This window comes from Artibeus jamaicensis, unplaced genomic scaffold, assembly GCF_021234435.1.
Source record: "Artibeus jamaicensis isolate MK-2021 breed Jamaican fruit bat unplaced genomic scaffold, CSHL_Jam_final contig_240, whole genome shotgun sequence".
Classification (NCBI taxonomy): domain Eukaryota; kingdom Metazoa; phylum Chordata; class Mammalia; order Chiroptera; family Phyllostomidae; genus Artibeus; species Artibeus jamaicensis.
Window position 1 is genome coordinate 4,879,315 of NW_026521506.1, and position 22,620 is coordinate 4,901,934.

The window sequence follows — 22,620 nt, forward strand, 5'->3', positions numbered from 1 at the left end:
ACAAATCATAATGTTTTCCTGAACCCTAGCATTAATTTGAACTGAGGCATAGACCAAAGCAAAGTCACTTTTTCAAAAGCAAACAAAAACAAAACAGAACAAAACACAAGTAAAGAGTAGAAACCCAAACAACTACAAAACAAAATATCTTATATGCAAATGGTGAACCAAAATAAAAACTTTCTTACCAGCCCTATAAGATTGTAAGCTTTTTGAGGGTAGGGTTTGGATCATTCCCTCACTCATATGTTTATATATGATCTTCTTAAAGTATTTAGGATACTGCTGGCTATACATTTTGTCTTCAGTTTCTACTTTTTTGAACTGAACATGGCTCAAGTTCTCTGTACTGAATCCTATTTCAAGAGAAATTATAATATAAGCTTCCAGCTATTTTCAGTGCTTATATATTAAGATTAAGATCATTCTACGTGAGTAAGATGTTGAGAGTGCTGTGACATTTATTGTAAATAAGTCGGGCAGTTCAAGCTTATGTTGTTTAAATTTAACAATTCAGTACTTGAAGTGTTTTTTTTTCTTTTCTCCAACTAGGAAGAATTCATGTTCCCTAACTAGAAAAAAATTCATGTTCCCACACTTTGACATAAACATTCACCCTTATATTAAGCATAAAAGGCTTTTTCTTATTATAAACAGAAGAAATTTCCATATACCCTTTGTAAAATGTTATATATAAATGCTGGGCTTGGATGCAGAGAACTTAATCAAAATCCCATGTTGCTTCAGGGTAGTTTTATGTGAAATGCAATTTCCATTGTATTGAAATCTCTATCCAGTAAATATTTATCTATTTTCAAAATTGCCAACATATTTGAAAAGTTTAATTGGTTTATACTCAAGGCACTAGAGAAAGGAATATTTGCTTTCAGAAGACATTTACATGTATTTATTCTGTCCACGTAGGTGACTTCTTTCAAGTGATCAAGGAATTTAATGTGAAGTTAACCCATCCCAGATTTGGTTCTAATGACCAAATTAGAAGAAAAGGAATCAATAATCAACCCATCACTTTGACCACTGTACCTTTTTTCTCTGATTTATCGGAAACTTTTCCTCCAATTGGAGAGTAAGTAGTGTCCATGGATTCCGTCCCTCTGTTCCCTTTGCTAACTCCATTTTCATAGAGCTGTCCTTCAACTGGTTGCAACTGCCAAGTCAGGCCGAACAAATGCACTGCTGCAAGAAAACAAGCCATACATGAACTTATTCCAGACTTGCTGACAAGGTCTCTAAACCAGCTGTCCCTATGCACCTAAACATGTCATGACCAGTTTTCTTATAGTTAGGCCAAGCAACTTAAATTATATACCTACGTCATACATGTAGCCACTTTTCTAAGAAGCAGTTGTTAAAATTTTGAGAATTAGAAGTTGGAGTATGAATTAAACAGCTATAGTGGGATTGGACTCTGCTCCTCAGTGCTATGACCCCTTCCTTTTATATTTTCCCCAGTGGAGTATGGCTAGTTTGTACATGGAAATTGCAGAGTAACAGTGGACAGGCCATTGTGAGAGCACGGGAGACCTTCTCTAGGCCTCTGATTCAATTCAGCTTAGCGAACATTTCCTGAGTGCATAGGATGAAGAAGGTCCTATGAGAGCTGCTGCAAATGTTAAAATCTAGACACCTATTAGGGTAAGAGTTTGAAGTAATACAAGTGTAAAATAGCTATAATATAATGCAAAATAACTGACATGGCACAGGTTCAAATTGCTATCTGAGGATTAAAAAATACTCAGTGTTGATCAGTGTGCAGGAAAATGGGTACCCTCATACAGTCTTGATGAGAGTATTTAGAAAAATCACCTTTTGGGAGGGCAATATGGCACCATTTTTCAACAAAATATCTTTATAACTTGGCTTACCCTTCTAGCCAACAATTCAATTTCTATAAATTAACTATGAATATGTACTAAACTGCAAAGCTATTCAATGTAATCTTTAAAAATGAGTACCAAGCTATGATCCATCTAAATTTTCATCAAAAAGAGATTAATTAAATGGGTGATATTATAAATAATACAGGATTACATGGCTAGTAAATCATGGTGAAGCAGACTATGCAATGGCATGGGAAATATTTACAATGCATCAAATGAAAACCATCAGGCTACTAAACAGTATAAATGGTACGATCTCTAGTGCATGTGTGTGTAAGTGTGTTGATGCCTGGATGAAATGGGGGGTTGTATATAGAGCAACATAACAGCATGGAGGGCTGCTGGAGGGTTTTTATTTTCTTCTTTATGATTTCTACATTATCTATTTTGTACAATGAGTATGTGTGGTATTTGCCATATGAGACAAAAGATTTTTTTCAAAAGACTGGATTAAAGAAACAATAGATTAAAATTGCCTGGGCTAATCAGGGATGATATAATGATGGACCCTGAGGGATATGTAGGGTTTTGACAGGTGGCAGCAATGCATGAGGCCAGGGGTGGGTTGTACAAAAAATGACTTTGTAAAGCACCAGATGTCTCTGAGGCTGCTGGGGTTGGATCTGAGTTTAGCAACATGTAGATGGTAGTGAAAGTTAAAGCTGGAAAGGTAGATTAGGGCTGTACTGTGGAGGGCAATGAATGTCACACTTAGATATTTGGATTCTATTTACTAGGAAACAGGCAGGCATTGCTGTTTTATGAACAGAAGAGTGATATAATCAGTTTACTTTAGGAAGATTAATTTGATAGCAATGGGGAGCACTGATGGTTTCTAGGCAAATAAATGATATCATCAGAACACCCTTTGTAAAAAGATAAATCCAGTAGTAGTGGGGAGAAGGATGAATGGAAGGCCTAAAGATGTGACAAGAACACAAATTGGAAAGGCATTCCAACAATCTAGGTGAGAACTGAGTATCTCAAGGAGAGTAGTGGCAGTGCAAGTGCAAAGAAGGCAACTCCATAAGGAGAAATTGCATGAAGGTTATCTTACCATTTGGCAACAAGCTCTGCATCTACACACACATGTGTGTGTCCAAGTATGCTTATGTATGTGTGTAGGTGTGTAAGGGTGGGTATAGGAAAAAGTGAGGAAAGACAGAAATCCAAAATGGTTAAGGCTTGAGCCTGAGTAACTGGCAGCATAGTGGAACCATGAATAGAGTTTATGGAATTCCACACTTGAGCCAGTGCTAGGTACAGATATTTGGTGCTAGACATGTGTTTGGTGAATGATAATTTGCTTGGGGCAGGATGGGGTGATGGCAGGAGTACAGTGTATTCTAGAGATGCTGGGTTCCCAGGATCAATGCATTATTCAGATAGTCATGGCCAATACAGGTTTGGAGGTCTGATGTTGTGGAAAAATATTAGGGCTGGAATAAGACTGCAGAGTCATACTTGCACAGAGGCATCAACTGAAGTCATTGAGGAAAAAGAACCTTAGGAGAAAAGAATGTCTAGGAGAGAAGCTGGAGAAGTCCCTTTATTTGTTTTCTCAACATAATTTTCAAATCAAATCTTACCAAAAGGAAAAAAGAAGTGAATCTGTACATAAGCCATACCATAGTTTTCTTTACATTCGTAGGCACACTGAAAGGGGCTCATTTGTATGTCTAACACTCATGTATAGTACATGAGTTAGTGACCGAGAACAGGAAAGCCAGCCAGATAGCCTATTTAAAAATCATTCATCCACTTTGAGTTGGAGCTAAAGATATTTCTAACACCTACCTTCTAATTTATTCTTAAAAGTGTTAAGCATTTAATTGGTTTATAACCTTTTCTTTGGATTAAGGCCAGTGCTGCCTGATGAATTTCTGTTGAGATTACTGGAAACAACTGCAACTCAGATCATAGTGGTTCTAAGCCTGGTGTGGCACAGCATGCTAATAAAGCTATATTAGTGACATCTCGGACATTATCTTGCTGAGAGATTCAAAGTATGGTTGGTTTAACACACTTGTTCCATTTAAAGCTGTTTATCAGTTTTATAGAAAATCTAGTCAATTCTGCTCCACAAATACTTTGAATATAATGGATATTAAACACTACATTGAAAATGTGTCTGATTCCTTCGGTTCAGTTACATTTGTGAATTCGATGAGCCACGAGGAACAAAGGGCACAGTAGTTCTTATTTTGAAGATCAAGAGGGCTATTTTCCATACTTTATTTAAGTTAAGGCAGCTTCCTGGGGGCACTCAAAAAAAAGAGAAAAATGCATAGCTGCAAATTACTTCAAAATCATAAAGATTAAATTTTCACCATCAAATGAAAGGACTGCTTCCAGCCAATCAAGACACACAAAGACATATGGACATGTTTAGTAGGATACCCTTTGAGGGTAGGGAAGTTCTATATTTTTTTGAGTTTACTAAGTCTTCTCTAGGCAACAAGCTGTTTCTGTTGAATATATAATAAAAGTTAACTTACTTGCTACAGGTTGTGGATACTACAGCAAGGCTACTAGTCTTATCTTGCCTCTAAACTGAACTTCAAAATACTGAGTTGTGAAAGGAAGTAAAAAACTGTACTTATATGCAGGGTAATCCGAGATAACTAAATAACTGGTATTTGAGTTCTATTAGAAATAAATAATATTTTGTTCATACTAAGACCAATAAACAAAATTATGTTGACATGTGGGACATACCAACATACCAGTAGAAAGGTATGGTAGTAATTCCACTATGAGATGTACTTACTGATTCATTAAACAAGTATTTTCAAGGCATACTGGGAACACTAGGCACACTGGGAATGTTGAGAATACAGGAAATGGCAATGAAATATTTAACAGCCAGAACAGAAAAGGTACTGGCTGGCTAACATGGATATTAGATATAAATAAGCAATATAACCCAACAAGGAAACACTGGGTGCATATCAGCCTTGGCTAGAGAATGAAGACACAGATCCTTAGCTTCCAGGGGATTCTTATGCAGATTCCTGCTATGTGTTTATAGCACATGTTTCCTCTTTAGGCCAGTCCCCCAAACCAAAGTATACATAGTATGGCCCAGCTGGCTAGAATTAAGGGTATAGTAATGAACAAATAGGGCACTGTTAAATTATATTTACCGATTCAACAGATACTTTCTGGCTGCCTCCTTTGTATCTCAAACTCTAACTTTATAATAGCAGTAAATAAAATTTTTAAAAATTTCAAGCCTTTCAGAACTCATATGAGAGGGTGGTGGGTTAAGTAGGCAGAAAGTGAATATGATGTAATATAATGTGGCTGTATGGAAACAAAGAAACAAATAATGTCAGGTGGTATAAGTACTATGGAGAAACAACATAAGAGGAGATAGGAAAGTCCTCTTGAAGGAGGTAATATTTGAATCAAGATTTGAATGATATGAACCCATATGAATACCTAGTTGAACCTTCTTAGAGGAAGGAACTGTAATTACACAAAACACTGAGTCTTGTATGAAATGCAAGTCTCCATCTTCACTGAGCTATAGTCACACTAAGGAGCCCAGTGTGAGTGCAGATCAGTGAAGATGGAGGAGAGTGTTAGAAAAAGTCATGAGAGGATGGGACCATAATCTTCTTAGCTCTGTGCTCTAACCAACATTATGAACTGGCCGTCAATAAACCACGAGTAAATAGGAAAAAAGTAATAAAATTAAAACCAGAGGGGAGAGGGAAGGGAATTTAAGGGGAAAAAGGGGGAGGGATTTGGAGGAACAAATATGAAGGACACAGGGACGAGAACTAAGGGGGGTGTAAATGGGAGGAAGGTGAGGAGCACGGGGCGGGGAGGGCTGGGATGGGAGAAATAGACAACTGTACTTGAAAAATAACTAAATAAAATAAAAAAAATAAAATCACAAATCCTTAAACATATACTTAAAAATAAGTTTTTCTGGTAATAGTAGATCTAATATAAGTGCTCCTGACCCTAAATAAAGTCTAAGTTCTTTTTCCTAAAGACATACATAAAAATATACAACTTCAATGAGTAGAGATGTACAACTACCCAGATCTCTCAGGGAGTACTTCACTGAAATTCAATGGCTGGACAGAATGTGTATGCTTATTTAGATATTCCAGGAGCAATGTCTTTTCAGCTGATTGAGAAAGACAGTTCCTAATACTCTCCTAACACAGGTACCTGAGTGCTGAGCGCTGTACATTTTATAATTGGTATCCTTTTTGTTTTATCCAAATGGAAGTGGCTATGCTCTGAAATTATAAATTTATTACAAAGTTAAGGTAACAAATGGATTATTTCAATGTTCCCAATTGCCAAACTTCATCAAATACTTTCAGTCTCAAAGAAACCTGATTCCAGGGGCAATTATTAACTTGTACATTTCTATAGGCTGCACTTCCAAGTCTCTCAGCAGTTATTTCTTTGCACTCACTGTTAGGATTGTTGGACTTTGTCTTAAGTAGGACTGATGGTCTCTAGTAATATTCATACTCGATAATGCTTCCTCATTACATTCTCCTTCAAAAGGCAAATATTCACTTACAAGGGAGAGACCATAGGAATGTTTCAGAAGTAAATATAGAAAATATGTGCTAAGTGATTTAGGTCTATAGTATCCGACATGGTAACAACACATCATGTGTGTCTATCAAGCACTTGAAATATAGCTTAGAGTCAAAAACTTAGTATTAAAAAAGTAAAATGTTGAATTAATAATTTAGATATTGATTGCATGTTGAAATGATAGTAGTTGGGATGTATGGTCAATTAAATAACATTTTTATTTAAAATAAATTTTCCTGTGCTATTTATTTATGCTTGTGTTTCTATGCTGTTTGTTAGTTTATTATGTTCATTAAATTACACATTCAAGTGAGAGCATGTGGGATTTGTCTTTCACTGACTGGCTTATTTTGCTAAGCATAATATTGTCTAGGTCCATCCCTGCTGTCACAAAAGGTAAGTGTTTCTTGCTTTTTACTGTTGTATAGTATTCCATTGTATATATGTACCATAACATTTTTTTATCCACTCATCTAGTGATGGGTACTTAAGCTGTTTCCAGATCTCGGCTATTGTAAATAGTACTGCCATGAACATAGAGGTGTCTGCATTTTTTTCATACTGGTGTTTCTGTATTCTTAGGATATAGTCCCAGCAGTGAAATCACTGAGTCAAAAAGGGGTTCCCTTTTTAGATTTTTAAGGAAATGTCATACTGTTCTCCACAGTGGCCATACCAGTCTGAAATCCCACCAACAGTGTACTAGGGTTCCCTTTTCTCCACAACCTCTCCAGCACTTGTTCTTTGTTGATTTATTGACAACGATTTGGGGATTGACTTAGGGAAGGGATAGGGTAGAGCTACATGGAGGTGGGGAAAGGCAGAAAAAGTGGGAACAACTGTAATTGCATAAATACAAAAATAATGATTTCACCCATTTCCTTTTCTTTTGTTAATGTGGCTACTATAAAATTTTAAATTACATATGTGGTTTACATTGTATTTCTGTTGGACAGTGTTGATCTAGACAACCTAGAACATTTCACAAACAGATATGGTGTTTCTCTGTTAGCATCCTATCATAGAACCTACCATGCTATACTGAAGACTCATATTTATATGTCATTATTAAGCACCCAAAGGGCAGGAGCCACCTCTTCTTCATTTTTCTTGCTTTCTTTTTTTAAAAAAAAGATTTTATTCATTTATTTTTTTAGAGGGGAAGGGAAGGAGAGAAGGAGAGAAACATCAATGTATGGTTGCTTTTTTGGTGCATCCCCTGCTGGGAACTGGCCTGCAACCCAGGCATGTGCCCTGACTGGGAATCAAACTGCAATCGTCTACTTCGCAGGCCTGCACTCAATCCACTGAGCTACACCAGCCAGGGCATCTTCTTCATTTTTCTATCTCTGGTACATAACTCAGTGCCTGTTATCAGGAAGTACTCTGCTTATACACTGCTGATAATACATGTTAAGAGGTAAAGTGACTTTGGAGAGAAATTTGGGGATATGTAGAACATTTAAATTGGGAATATTCCTTGACCGAGAAATTCTGCTTCTAGGAATGTATACTAAAGAAACAATAACAATATGTGCACAAATGGACATGCACAAGCAAATTTGTGATAGCATTGTTAATATACTGATACTATTAATTCAGTAAAAATAGAACTACCAATATATCATTCTATGATAGCAATTTTCAACCTTTTTTATCTCATAGCACACATTAACTAATTACTAAGAATCTGTAGCGCACCAAAAATTACATTTTTTGCTAATCTGAAAGAAGGAGGTATAATTTTGATTCATTCACAACAGACAGCTATTGTTGTGTTGGCTGTTTCCATTTTTTTGTTTGACAATCTAAGGGAAAAGAGGTCAGGGCCCCTGACTATCCAGGTATTGAACAATTTAAAAATTCTTGTGGCAAACCAGTTGAAAATTGTGAATCTACAGGATACTATAGAATCACCAAACTGTCAGTTCGGTGAAAACTAAAGGGATATAACAACTAAATGCAGTGCAGGACCTCAGATAGGATCCTGGAACAGAACAAAATGGAATAGAAAAACTGTAGAGGTCAGAATTAAACTCTCAGTGGAGTTAACAATATCAGACCACTGTTAATTTCTTACTATTAATAATTGTACTGTGGTTATACAAGATGGTAACACTGTCAGAAGCTGAGTGGCAGGTGTACAGGAATTCTGTGCAGTGTTGCAACTTTTCTGTAAATGTAAATTTATTTCAAAATAGAAAAAGGACTGATCTAAGGTTGTGCTGGAGCCGGCTACACACATCTCTTAACAATTCCACCTTCAGTGGCTTTACATTGGGAGTTGAAATTGCCCACGGTGGATGTATTAACACACCAGAAATCAGCAAAAGCTGCAAATCAAGGCATTTTTTGCCCAGAGAGCTGGCTATTAAACATTTATCAGCACACCACTGGATGACCCATATGAACTGACATGGAAAGAGTGCTGAGTTGTATGAAAAACATTATAGAACAACACATACCTGATGATTCTATTTGAGTAAAGAAAATATGTGTCTCCATATATATAAATGCTCAGAAAGACAACTGGAAGGATTACTAACAACAGTAAAAAAATGAAAGAAAAAAAAAACTATTGGCCTTTAGAGTAGGAAGCTGGGGGCGGGGACATCAACATTCTTACAATACTGTTAGAATCTTTTTTACAATGATAACATATTCATGTATTGTTAAATGATAAAAAATGCTAGGTGCTTGACAAACCTTTTTAAAAGCTGAATGAATGGATACATTGTTTTATTCCATCTCTTTCATTATTGTTTTCTGTCTAAAATAGAGCTTTCCAAAACATTTAAAGCAGAACTAAGAAATTAAATAGAAATTTAATTTGGGGAAATTAAATAACCCCAAATGCAGAAAACAGATAAAGCAGAGCTCTTTTTACCAAAAGGAATTGGGGGCATGTCCAAAAGCTTTGGCAAAAGATATAAATCTACTGGCCCAAAAAATTATCCTCAAAATATCTCAGTAAGGAAAATTTGGGTATTGGGGAAAATTCTTTTCGGACAGTTAGATTTTTTGGAATATTTGTATGAAGTTCATGTCATAAGATAGGAACCTCCATGCTAATTCTGTATCATTTGGTGTTTTGTGTCCACTCTCTTACAGTTAATATTGAATCCAGTTAATAATAAAGTAAATAGGGCTTTGATAATAAACACACAAGTAAAGCTTGAAAATGTAATATTTGCAAGGCAAATGCAGCCTTGTTCTTAAGGAATTCATGTTGCATCTCAAAATGCACACATATTCAGCTAAGAATGTTGTATTTATTTGTTGTAAAAATGTGTTGGTGTTATTTTGTAATTCAACTATATCAACTATTTGGACAGTTTGAAACTGTCTCACAAATACAGTCCTGCCCATTGTTGTGTAATGTCATGTTTCATGTCACACCAAGAGAAAGGCACATAATATTTTTTCATGATCATTTGTTTTTTCTTTTTTTTTTCAGCCATTCCCTCCAACCCCACCAGTTCCCTTACATATCTTGCTTTATGTTCCTTCAGGCTAAGGAACACTACTGCTTTTGTATTTTACTTCCAAAGCTTGTCAAAGCTACAGATCTCTTTGGATGTTGAGCGGTTCCCTTCCTGAAAAATATACTGACTACATTACCCAGATGGTGACCCCTGATGACTTCAGGCTCTCAAGTTAACTCCTGTGGGAAGCAATCTCACCAGACTGATACTTCAGTGGACGTCATGTAAAGCTAGATGCTTATGTAATAAGAAACATCACTGCAAAAATAAATGATACTTGAATTAAATGCAGTGACTGCTAATATGATAGAAACCAGGTTATCTTTCCATCTTAAAATAAATCCCCTTCTCATTACATATAGCCTTTTGATAAATTACCTTCGGATCTTGGTTTTATCCTGGTAATAAGCAGATTACATGCAGGATTGAAAACCATTAGTTTCCAGAGAAGCATTTTTCAAGAACTACATAAAGGAAGTAATGCATGTTTATTTATGGTGCCTTACTTTTGCCTCAGCAGTTTCATTCAAGTTTTCTCTTTTTTCCCCTAGGGTTATACATATACATTTTCTACTAAAATATCATCTGTGCTTCCACTACATCATAAGCATAAATTAAACATACTTAAATGATCCTTTTCAAAGCAATTTGAATGGAGTCAATATGGCTTTGAGATCCCTTTCAAATATTTTTAAAAGCCTGAAAAGCTGTTGAGTCGGGTATGGGTAGAATTTCCTTTGAAAGAAAGGACTTCACTAATTTAACAAAAAATAAGCAGAAAGAAGGCATTTTAAATGGAACAGTCTTATGTTATACACTTTGCAAGTCTGCCATGGTGAAACTAAAATTAAATGCCAATTACAGAAAAGATTGAGACAGTACAACAGAGGCAACAAGGACACCCTTTTTGTCACACCACACATTGGAAACTCTACATTCCCTCTTCTAAATGAAATGAATTCTTCTCTACTGCAGCATACTTTTTTTTGCCTTAGTATGGTCTTAGTTTTATCCAAGGCTAGAAAAGATTCTATCGAAGTAATAAATCATTTTAATATCCCAGTTCTATATTATATTATCTTAAAACTTTCATTTATTATGTATTTTATATTCTCCATTCCAAGGCTGCAGCAATATTTATAAATAACATGTCTATTTGGGTAGCTTATCACAGGTTTAATATATGATCTCCATTTGCAGTTGTATAACAGGCCCATCTGTGTATTCCTTATCAGACAGACACAATTATTTAGTGTTTTCATCTCAAGTCACAGCACCAATAGGTGCTCTCCATAATTCAAATCTTATTTACTTTTATATTATTATTTGCTTTGTGGAGTCAGGAGGAATAAGTAGTATAGTTATGGGACAAATTTTTTCAACCCCCCTACCAACTGAATGAATAATGCAGTAGAAATATCAGTTTAGCCAGGAATCAGCACTTTTGATTCCTTTTAAAAATTGTCTTTTTCTATCCCATTTTACTTTGTCTTCTCCTCAATGAATTCTCCCTTTCGTTATGGTACAAATCACTACCTATCACTTCATTATTATTGGTGATGGAAGTCTCTTAGATTCCTAAACAGTCTCTCACACTCTTTCCTGGTTGAAGTGTTTATAATATCCAGATATTTTAAAAGATCCAAATAAAACTGGTGACTATGGAGAGTGAGAAAAAGACCTACACAGAAACTCTTTCTTCCTCTTACACATTTGCCTTGTATGTATTTAAATTTTTAAATGGGAATACATTCATTGATTTATGTCCTCGACCCTTGGTAGCTGATACTTTGAAATTCACTTGTTTGATTTAGTATCATGTCATCTTAGCCATATATACATATGTATTTTTCTGCATATTTTTAGATTTTGACATTTAAAAACCTTTTCCATTACCTGATTATTCACCATTAGTATAAGAGAGTAGGGTTCATATGAGGTTGGGGAGTCAGGAGATAAACAAGTACCAGAGAAGGTGGGAAATGAATCAGTGGTAGAAAACTGTGGCTGGGTATGTATTCAGCTTTCCTGGCTGACTCATAAAATATAATCAGATGGGGAATCCCAGAGAATGAAGTGGAGGAGGTGATATGGCCCAGTTTGTTCTGAGTTCTCTGAGGTGGCATCATGACAGTGTTTTTCTGGAAGAGTCACCAATGTTTGGACTTGATCCATGATCAGGATCCTCAAGCCTTCTCCTCCTTTCATGTAGTAATTATCGTCGCCTGGTCACTATGTATTAGACATTGTCCTATGTGCTGTGGATAGAAGAGTGACTACTTGATTACAAAAACCCTTGCCCTCCTAGGGTTTATACTCCCCCTAAATGGGGGCAGTTGTTATGTGATAGTTAACACCAGAGACCCTGGAGAAAAGGTGTCATGCTTCTAATCTCAACTCTGCTACAGTTAGTAGCAGAGTGACCTTGGGCAAGTTAATCTCTGAGATACAGTATTCTCGCCATTAAATGTGCATAATAGAGCACCTTCCCAGTAGGCTTCTTGTGAGGACTTTGTGAGTCAGTGCATGTAAGGGGCCTAGAAAATTACCTGGTACCTAGTACATGCTTAGTAAATGTTAGCCATGAATATAAACATTTGTAAAACCATCTTGGAAGCGGAGAAAGGCACAGTCATTTGCCCATTGCATCCTCTGTTTTCCTGCCCTAGAACAGGTTTTGTGCAGTTTTGTTTGTCTGGAGAGACCAGTGTAGAGGGACTGAAGTCTCTGAGATAACTGCAGCCGTGATCTCCACACAGCTGTGTAGCACAAGAAAACAGAAAACAACAAAGCTCACCTAATTTCTTAATTCCAAATCCTTAATTTAGATCAGACATTCATTTCTCTCCTCACCCCCATCAACATCCCCAAGGCCACTCATTTTTTAATTAAAAAAAATTCAATTACAGTTTACATTTAATATAATTTTGTATCAGTTTCAGGTGTACAGCATAGTGGTTAGACAATCACATACTATACAAAGCATTCCCCTGATATTTTCAGTATGCACCTGGCACCATATATAGTTATTACAATATTATTGACTATATTCCCTGTACTGTACTTTACATCCCCATGACTAGTTTGCTATTTTGTAACTACCAATTTGTACTTCTTAAACCCTTTACCTCTTTAACACAGGGCCCCAAACTCCCTCTCTTCTCAAAGCTGCTCATTTTCTTTTCTCCATCATCATGATCACTAGGATTTGGAAGTTTTAGATTTTTTGGGTTATCCTTAGTAAAAGTTTTCCAGAGGTTAGATCATCCCTAAGATCTGTGAAGTTGTTATCATTTTTCAATAGAGTACATTTCTAGAAAGGTTTGCAGAAAGTAGTTAAAGCCTCATTTTAGGAAACATAACTGAGAATTCTCACATAACCATATGGTTTGAAGTGGGTCCCCCAATTTTTTCTGCTGAGTTACACACCACAAGTATGTATTCCTGAGTGATGAATTCAATGCTAGCAAATTGATCTGTGCAGATAAGGAAAGCTGTCTGTAACATAATATTGATAAAACCATGGTATTTTAGAGCTCAAAAAGACCACAGACTAGAACGTACCTTGGAAAAGAAGGAGGGAGTAACTTTATGGTGCAGAAACTTGGCAAATACTACTTCAGCCGAGTGATCAAGGTCAACATCATCAGTGATAGTGCATGCATGATGGTATGTATCCTTGTTATGATGTGATGATAATGGCACCTTTGTGGTTTTCTTCCTCCAAACCCATAACCCCATTCTACACATGACAATAACATTGGCAAAGCTCAAGTTGAGGGCCATCCTGCAAAAAAACTGACCTGTGCTACTCAAAACTGTCAAGGTCTTTTAGGAAATTATCACAAACTGGAAGAGGCTAGAAAAATATGACACTTAATGGGATATCCTATCCTGGATGGGATCCTGGAACAGAGAAAGGACATTGAGAAAAACTGGTGAAATCTGAATCAAGTGTCAAGTTTAGTTAATAATAATTGTGTGCTTCTCAGTTGTGACAAATGTACCATGATAAAAACTGTTAATAATAGGAGAAACCAAATGAGGATTGTATGGGAATTCTCTGCACTCTTTGCAAGTTTTCTGAAGTCTAAAAGTGTTCTAAAATTAAGAGTTTATTTTGGAAAATGACAAGACCGCACACCAACCATTTGGCTCAATCTCCTCATTTTACAGAAGAGGAAATTAAAAGCTAGAAAGAGGAAGTGCTCTGCCCTGGGAAACACAGAGACTAGCTTCTCTCTAATTAATGACCAAGAGAGGATGTGGTCCATTTCTTTATTCATTGACATTTAGTACTGAGGTAATGGGATTGGAATATTGGGCTAATGAAGGCAATATTATAAGTTAAATTTTAATGCCAACCAGTTGCTTTTGCATAGAAGAAAACTCTGCTCCTTGCCCACAGACTGATTGTTCAAAGTAATTTTGTCCATCCATCTCAGGTGAGTGTATAGGAGAAGACCGAAAGCTCTATAAATACCTTCCATCAACTCAGAATACATTAGAATAATCTTTTTTAAAAATATTTTATTGATTATGCCATTATAGAATAATCTTTTTATTTGGACCTGCTGACTATTTTATTAGATTACTGGGTCACATGTAACTAAAGTCATATATACACTATATATTTTCTTTCTTCTTTAAAGTATATTTTATTGATTATGCTATTACAGTTGTCCCAGTTTTTTCTTCTCTTTATTCCCTTCTGCCCTGCACCCCCTCCCTCCAGCATCTCCCCTCTTAGTTCATGTCTATGGGTTGTACGTATAAATTCTTTGGGTTCTCCATTTCCTATATTATTCTTAACCTCCATCCATCTATTTTGTACCTACCATTTATGCTTCTTATTCCCTGTGCCTTTACCTCCCATTTTCTCCCTCCCCTTCCCTGTGGATAACCCTCCATGTGATCTCCATTTCTGTGATTCTCTTCCTGTTCTAGTTGTTTCCTTAATTTTGTTTTTCTTTTTTAGGTTCAGTTGTTGATAGTTGTGAGTTTGTTGTCATGTTACAGTTCATAGTTTTTTATCTTCTTCTATTCCTTAGATAAGTCCCTTTAACATTTCATATAATAAGGGCTTGGTGATAACGAACTCCTTTTACTTTACCTTATCCGTGAAGCACTTATCTGCCCTTCCATTCTAAATGATAGCCTTGCTGAATAGAGTAATCTTGCATGTAGGTCCTTGCCTTTCATGACTTTGAATATTTCTTTCCAGCCCCTTCTTACCTATAAGGTTTCTTTGGAGGAATCAGCTGATATAGTCTTATGTGCACTCCTTTGTAAGTAACTCTCTCCTTTCCTCTTGCTGCTTTAAAAAATTTCCCCTTCTCTTTAATCTTGGGTAATGTAATTATGATGTGCCTTGGTCTGTGCTTCCTTGGGTCCAACTTCTTTGGGATTCTGAGTTTCCTGGACTTCCTGGAAGTCTATTTCCTTTGCCAGATTGGGGAAGTTCTCCTTTATTGTTTATTCAAATGAGTGTTCAGTTTCTTGCTCTTCCTCTTCTCCTTCTGGCACCACTATGATTCAGATGTTGGAACATTTAAAGTTGTCCCAGAGGTTCCTAAGGCTCTCATTTTGTTTTTTTTTAAAATTGTTTCTTCTTTCTGTTCTGGTTGGACATTTATTTCTTCCTCTTGTTCCAAATCATTGATTTGAATCCTGGTTTCCTTCCATTCACTGTTGGTTTCCTGTATATTTTCCTTTGTATAGCCTTCATTTCTTCCTGCATCTTCCAGTTGAGCTCAGTAACTTCTGTGAGCATCCTGATTCCAAGTGTTTTGAACTCTGCATCTGATAGGTTGGCTCTCTCCTCATTGCTTAGTTTTTTTTTTGTTTTTTTTTTTTTTGCAGTTTTGAACTGTTCTTTCACGTTGGCCACATTTCTTTGTCTTGGTGAACCTGTTATGTTCTAAGGAGAAGAACCTTAAGTGTTCACCAGGATGGGGCAACCCTCTTAGTTGTGTTGTGGTTCTATACATGGGGGAGGGGTCCAAGAGGGAACAATGCTCCTTGCTTTCAGTAACTTCCTCCGCTACCCACAAACAAATTGGGCCCTTTCAGGTGCTGATTCCCAGGTGGGTGGTCTTGTGCACATTTTAGGACCCTGTGTGTCTCTCCAGTGGTCTCTCCTGTGAGATTGGGAGTTTCTCCCATCACTGCAACCCACACAGATTTTTACGGCAAGAGGTTTTTGAGTCTTTAGATTCCTGTGCTGAAACCCTGTGTTTCGCAGTCTGTGTTACTCCCCAGTTGTTCCTCCCAGTTTATCCCCATGTGAATGCAGGACTGCCAATCCACCAGCTACCACCTTGCCTGCCCCAGTCCTCCTGCCTTCTCACACATCCTCTCTTCCCCCCATCTCCCATCCTCCTACAGGTCTGGGTGAATGTTTAACTCCTTGGTTGTTGGAGTTCCATGCAGTTTGATTTTCTGGCACTTCTGGTTGTTTACTGCTTTTAAATTGGCTGTTATCCTTCTTTTGGTTGCATGAGGAAGTGAAACATTCCTACCTACACCTCCATTCTTGACCGGAACTCTACACTATATATTTTCTACTGGTTTTAAAATCTATTCTTTTTTAAAATCTCAATCTTCTTAGCACTTCTGTTCAAACTGATCACTTTGAGAAAAGCTTTGTTTGCTATTTTTGAAATAGATTCAAATTCTGCTTTAGAGAAGAGATAGGCTGTTGGAAGTTTATCCAACTTTATATAATTACTGAAAATAGGTCTAAAATTTTCTTAATATCAGAAGACATGCAGAAATCAGGAGATATGGGGGAAAGACTATGGCAACCTCTCAATTTTTATTTTTTCTCTGTGATTTAAAATGACAATATTAATTCTTTTTATTCAGTGTTAAAATATGCCATTTATGTTAAAATCTTTAACATATGAAAGTCCTTGTAAATCAATAAATATCAGCCAAACCCTCCAGTAGAAACATGGGCAAAGACTTCAACAGGAAATTCATAAAAGAAATGCAAGTTAGCAGTGATGTTTTAAAATGTTTAACCAGAATGGTCACTTAAAAATGCAAGCTAAAACCCTGAAATATCATGTACAATCAAAATGACTTTTTTTTCTTTTTTATAAATGATGACATCAAAAGTTTTCAAGGGTTCAGAGAAATGAGTACTCTAACATACTGCTGGTAGAAGCGTAAATTGTTGCAAAACATTAAAACAGTTTGGCAATACATATCCAAAGTGTTGGAAATGTTCTTAAATTTACATGCAGCAATTCCCTGTTTAGAAATTTATACTAAGAGAGGGATCTGCATGTAGATTTAAAAACAATGATGTCCAATATGATATTGTATATAATAACAAGATATTGTACAGGACTTCAAAATCCAGCAAGTAGGGATTAAATCAATGCCTATATCTATGTGACACAGGTTAAAGTTGCCATTAAGAATAATGTAGAAACTAAAAAATAAAACCCCTCAAAATAAAAATAATGTAGAAACATATTAACTAATAAAGATGCTCACAAAGTATGTTATAAAACTGTATTTATTATAGGAGCTCATTTTTAGAGGCTGTCTAGGGCAATAAGTGAAGGTACAGGCTCCTTTTGAAAAGTAAGATAGACCTGAAGAGTGAGGCTCATCTATTAACTACCCCTGCAGTTTGGGGCAACCAGCTTAACCTCTATGAGTATCAGTTCTCTCAAATGTACATTAGAAATAATAACACCTACTTTGAAAGATACTATGGCTATTCATAAAGGGACCTAAAAAAGTTAAAGTACAATTCATGCCTATTTTAGACATTAAGTGCCCACTTAATACTAAAAATTGTAATACTAAAATTACAATAAACTCACAGAATCATTTTTGTCATTATTCAATGTATAATCCATTACTGTTACTTTTCTTTTTTGATGCTCAAATGTGGCCAGTGTGAGCCCCTTTAAGTTAGTTTCTGTGTCATTTTGACATGTGTGAACACTTCCTTGCTTTCTAGCAAAAGGTGGTCCAGACTTACCTTGTACTTACTTTCTGTGCCATGGACCTAAAAAAAGCTATTTCTCCAAAGAGCTTTCAACAGGAAATGCATTTATAAACCAAACTTTGGGTATAAAATATACTCATTATTATTGAGGCATCATTATTTTTAATCATTCTTGGGGGATAGAGCAAGGATATGCACATATAGAACAAAACTTTGAAATTTTACTATGTGCTTTAACAGGTATGTATACTTCCTTTAGTTTATTAGGGTTTTAAAAAAGATTTTATTTATTTCTTTTTGAAGATAGAAGGGAGGGAGAAAGAGAGGGAGAGAAACATCAATGTGTGGTTGCCTCTCACATGGCCCCCACTGGGGACCTGGCCCACAATCCAGGCATGTGTCCTGACTGGGAATTGAACCGATGACCCTTTGGTTTGCAGCCTGTGCTCAATCCACTGAGCTACACTAGCCAGGGCTATTGTTTTTAAACCTTATTTTCATTGATATGGATTTTCTTATTATAGAAAGTTTAATTGTATTCCACAAATTTGGATATGTGGTATGTTCATTATCATTAAATCTTAGAAATTTTATATTTTAGGTTTTATTTTCCTTTTCATTCAAAGCTTGTTTAAGATTTTTTAAACTTCCAGGTAGAAGGGATTTTCAGTTTTAAAATTTTTCTTACAATTTCTAAATTCACATCAGTGTGATCTGAGAATGATGTTTGTATTCTTTCTACTTTATGGAACTCACTGAAGTTCCTGTTGTGATCAAATATATGATCAAACTTTGTGACCATTCTTTAAGTACTTGAGAAGAAGGTGTATTCTCTATCATCAAGGTTTTAAGTTCAAGAAATAGACATAAAATCTATAGGCATCATTTGGAGATATTGTGGGTTTTAGTCACAGACCATACAATAAAGCCAATATCTCAATAAAGCAATTGACATATTTTCTTTTGGTTTCCCTGTGCACATAAAATTTATGTATACATTACATATACTTAATACACTAAGTGTGCAATAGCATTATATCTAAAGAACAATATATATATATATATACCATATTGAAAAAATACTTTGTTGCTAAAAAGTGGTAACCATCATTTGAGCCTTCTATGAGTTATAATCTTTGCTGGTGGGAGCTCTTGCCTTCAATTTGTAAAAAAAAAATGCAGTATCTGAGAAGTATACTGAAGCAAAGTTCAGTAAAACAAGGTATGTCTGTATCTTATTGATTCTGTTTTTTTTTTTTTTTTAGGACTTCTATATACTTACTAGGTTTATGTCCATGTGACCTTTCTTGAACTGAGAGTGGTGGGTTAACATTTCCTATTACTAGATGATTTTGCTTATATCTCCTTGAATCACTTATACTTTCTGATTTATAAAGAATGACATTAGTTGGGATTTTTGTGCACAGATAGTCATTGCTTTTGATAGAGTATTCTCTTTGTTGTGTTTAATGGTTTTTGGCCTGAGTTCTACTTTGCCTAATACAAAGATGGTAGTGTTGCTCCCATTTACCTGGTAAACACTTTTCTTATTATTTAATGTTTACCCATTTCCACCTCCTTTTATTTCAAGTGTGTCTCATGCAAAGAGTTCAGAATTAGGTTTTACCTCTTAGTTGTTTTTTATAAATTTCTTTTGTTATTTAAGTAGGCTTGTATTTTTGTTTTCCTGATTACCTTTATGATATTACTTTTTGTAATACCTGTAGTCCCCCTTCTCCTTGCTTGACCTACTATTTGCTTTGTCAGCTTCAAATTGTATTCTTTGACTCTCTATGTGACAATCAGTGAGTTTATTTTATCATACTTTTCCCTTTTCTCTTCTCCTTCCAGTTTTAGTTGCATTATTATTACTTCATCAAAATACATATAATTTACATACTGTTTTTCCACCCTTGTATCTACCTTTGTTTTAATATTAAATCTACCATTAAGTACCTTTAACATTTACCAGTAGTCCTTTGCCAAAGTTGCCCTCATCATCCTTAGTTGGATGAAGCTTGTTATTTAAACTGTAAGTCTACAAATTACAACCCCTGACAAATCTGGTTCACTGCCTGTTTTTGTATGACCTACAAGCTAAGAATGGCTTTTACATTTTTAAGTGGTTGAGCAAATAAGTCAAAGGAATAACAATATTTCAGGACATTTGAAATTTTGTGAAATTCGAACTTCAACATCCATAAATAAAAATGTATTGGAATATAGTAACACTCATTCATTTGCATACTGTCTCTGATCGCTTTTGGTTATAAGTTGAGTAGCTGTAGCAGAGACTGTATAACTTGCAAAGCATAAAATATTTACTACCTGGTCCTTTACAGAAAAAGTTTGCTGGCTCTAATTCCAGGAGAGCTTGTGAGTACAATATTCCCTGAGTTATTGCATGTTTAACACTGTTTTTCTATAGCCTTCATAATTGAAAGACAACTTGTTTGAATAAATTCCTTTGCTCACATTTCCTTCCTTGAATTATTTGAAAATGTTGCTTTACTCTTAGCTTGTTTCTGTCCATTGTCATGATGTACGATGTCACCCAACCTGAGTTTCTTTGCTTTATAAAGGACTTCTCCCACTATAAGGCCCAGGGGATTATTATTTTTTATTTATCATTATAGTCTAATTTTTTTCCTAGAATATAACTTGGAGTTGACTGTTTTGAATTAGTTTTTCAAAGTACTTCTGGATTTTCCCTTCAATACTTGTAGTCAGGTCTTTAATTTCAACAAAATTGTCTTTGATCAGTTTCAAATATTAATGCTATATCATTGGTTAGTTTTATTTATGAGGAACTACAATTATATATAGTCTGGATTGGTTTGCCTATCTTCTATATAGATTATTTTCTCTAATTGCTTTTATTTCTGTATTTTAACTTCATTGTCTTTGCTATTGTAGTGCCTTTAATCCTTGCATCTCATTATATTTTAAAAATAATTTCTTATTGTCATTCTATTAGAGTTGTCCCAATTTTCCCCCCCTTGCCTTCCTCTGTCCATCCCAACCCCTGCTCCCACAGTTAATTCCCACAGGCATGGAAACGGAACTTGCTGAAAGTGACCAGAGGGGAGGGGGAAAGAGGATGGTGGTGGGAAGAAGGGGAAGGGACTAAATAAAAACCATATGTGAATTTAAGGGGAAAAAGGGGGAGGGACAAATAGGAAGGACACAGGGACGAGAACTAAGGGGAGTGGAAATGGGAGGGAGGTGGGGAGCATGGGGCGGAGGGAGGCTGGGATGGGAGAAATAGACAAAAAACTGTACTTGAAAAATAACTAAATAAAATTAATAAAAAATAAAATCTTTAAAAAAACCCAAAAAACCATATGTGAATGACTGATGGGCATCTCATTATATTTTCAACTCTTTTTTCTCTTGGTTACCATTCAGTACAGTCTTTATTTTCAAGACGGTTCTGTCTTTTTCTTAAATGTATATCTTGAGTTCAGTCAACCCTGATTTTGCATCTTCCTTTTGCACATTTATACTGAGTTTTAAAATTCATCATTTGAATCTCTTTTTCATATCTTCAAATATTTGTTGAACAATAATTAAGATTGAGAGGTTATTGCAATTTTCTTCTGCTTCAAGGGTGGTTATTTGGAGAGGTTTTCCATCAACTGAAATGACTTGATTCCTATTTTCTGTTTTCTTCTTATGGAACTTTGTGTTAACACTTTTTATATGCATTCTGAAATATTTTATTTTCCTGAATCAGCAAGGAGAGTTGTATGCAGACATGAATTAGGAGTTTGGGGTGGCTTGCCAGGTTACTAGGTTTCACAGTTCCTATTAAAGTGTAATTTTTTAAATCAATGATAGGGGTTTGGTATATCCTTTACTTTTGTGATTCACATTTATTTCTGTGGGATCCAGAAATACTATTCTTTAATTTTTTCTTTCCCTTGAACATCAAGACTCCAAGAACTATTCCTTACAATTCAATGCCCTCACGCCTTCAAAAGTTGTGACTTTCCAAGACTACCAACTCCAGCTTTGTGTGCTTTAATATTCTTTTCAAATTCCTTTAGCCACTGTTCTCAAGTACCACATTTGAAATCTGTTCTTAGTATCCGTCTACCAATGGTGGGACTTCTTTTTAATGGGACTTTTATTTGATCAGTTGTGGCATTACTAGAACCCAGCTCTTGTATAGTGTATACACACATTTTTTATTTAGTCTTTTTTGACTGCTGGCTCTGGCATGGGCTATAGAGCTAGTTCTGATTCTTTTGGTGTTCATTTCTCTACTTATGTATAATTTGAAGTGTGTAGAATTCTGTCCCCTAGTTATTCTATTGAAGTGGGTTATATGCGGTTTCATTTGCTCTCCTTGTTGATTTAAATTTCTTTTGGGAGGATGGTATGGAGAGATGTGGATTGAAGGGGCCAGAGTTATTCTATGGGAACTCAGAACATCTATTTTTACATTTATACAACATACATGCAGGCACATACACCTGAACATGATGTAGTTGGTACTTAGAGGATATTCATTTGAAGTTAGTCTCCAGTGATGAGGATGTGTTATAATTTTACCTGTCCAGTGTTCTTGATGAATGTATGTATACATTCCAAGCATGTATGAGATAGTTGGTCAAGGCTAGTACTACCATTTGTAACTGTGAACAGGGCCAGATTTACTAAAAGGGTGATTATGTTGTGTTTTCAGGTG

At 35.6% G+C, this 22,620-nt stretch overlaps 1 protein-coding gene across 1 annotated transcript in view; it reads right to left on the bottom strand.

Annotated features, from left to right (window-relative positions):
- The window catches only part of TENM1 (teneurin transmembrane protein 1), a 407,415-nt gene that overhangs the window by 334,478 nt on the left and 50,317 nt on the right, over window positions 1-22,620 (bottom strand). Inside the window, exon 3 of the mRNA XM_053662339.1 lies at window positions 1,045-1,197. Within this exon, the coding sequence (XP_053518314.1) occupies window positions 1,045-1,197 (153 nt within the window). The remainder of the gene's footprint in view (window positions 1-1,044; window positions 1,198-22,620) is intronic.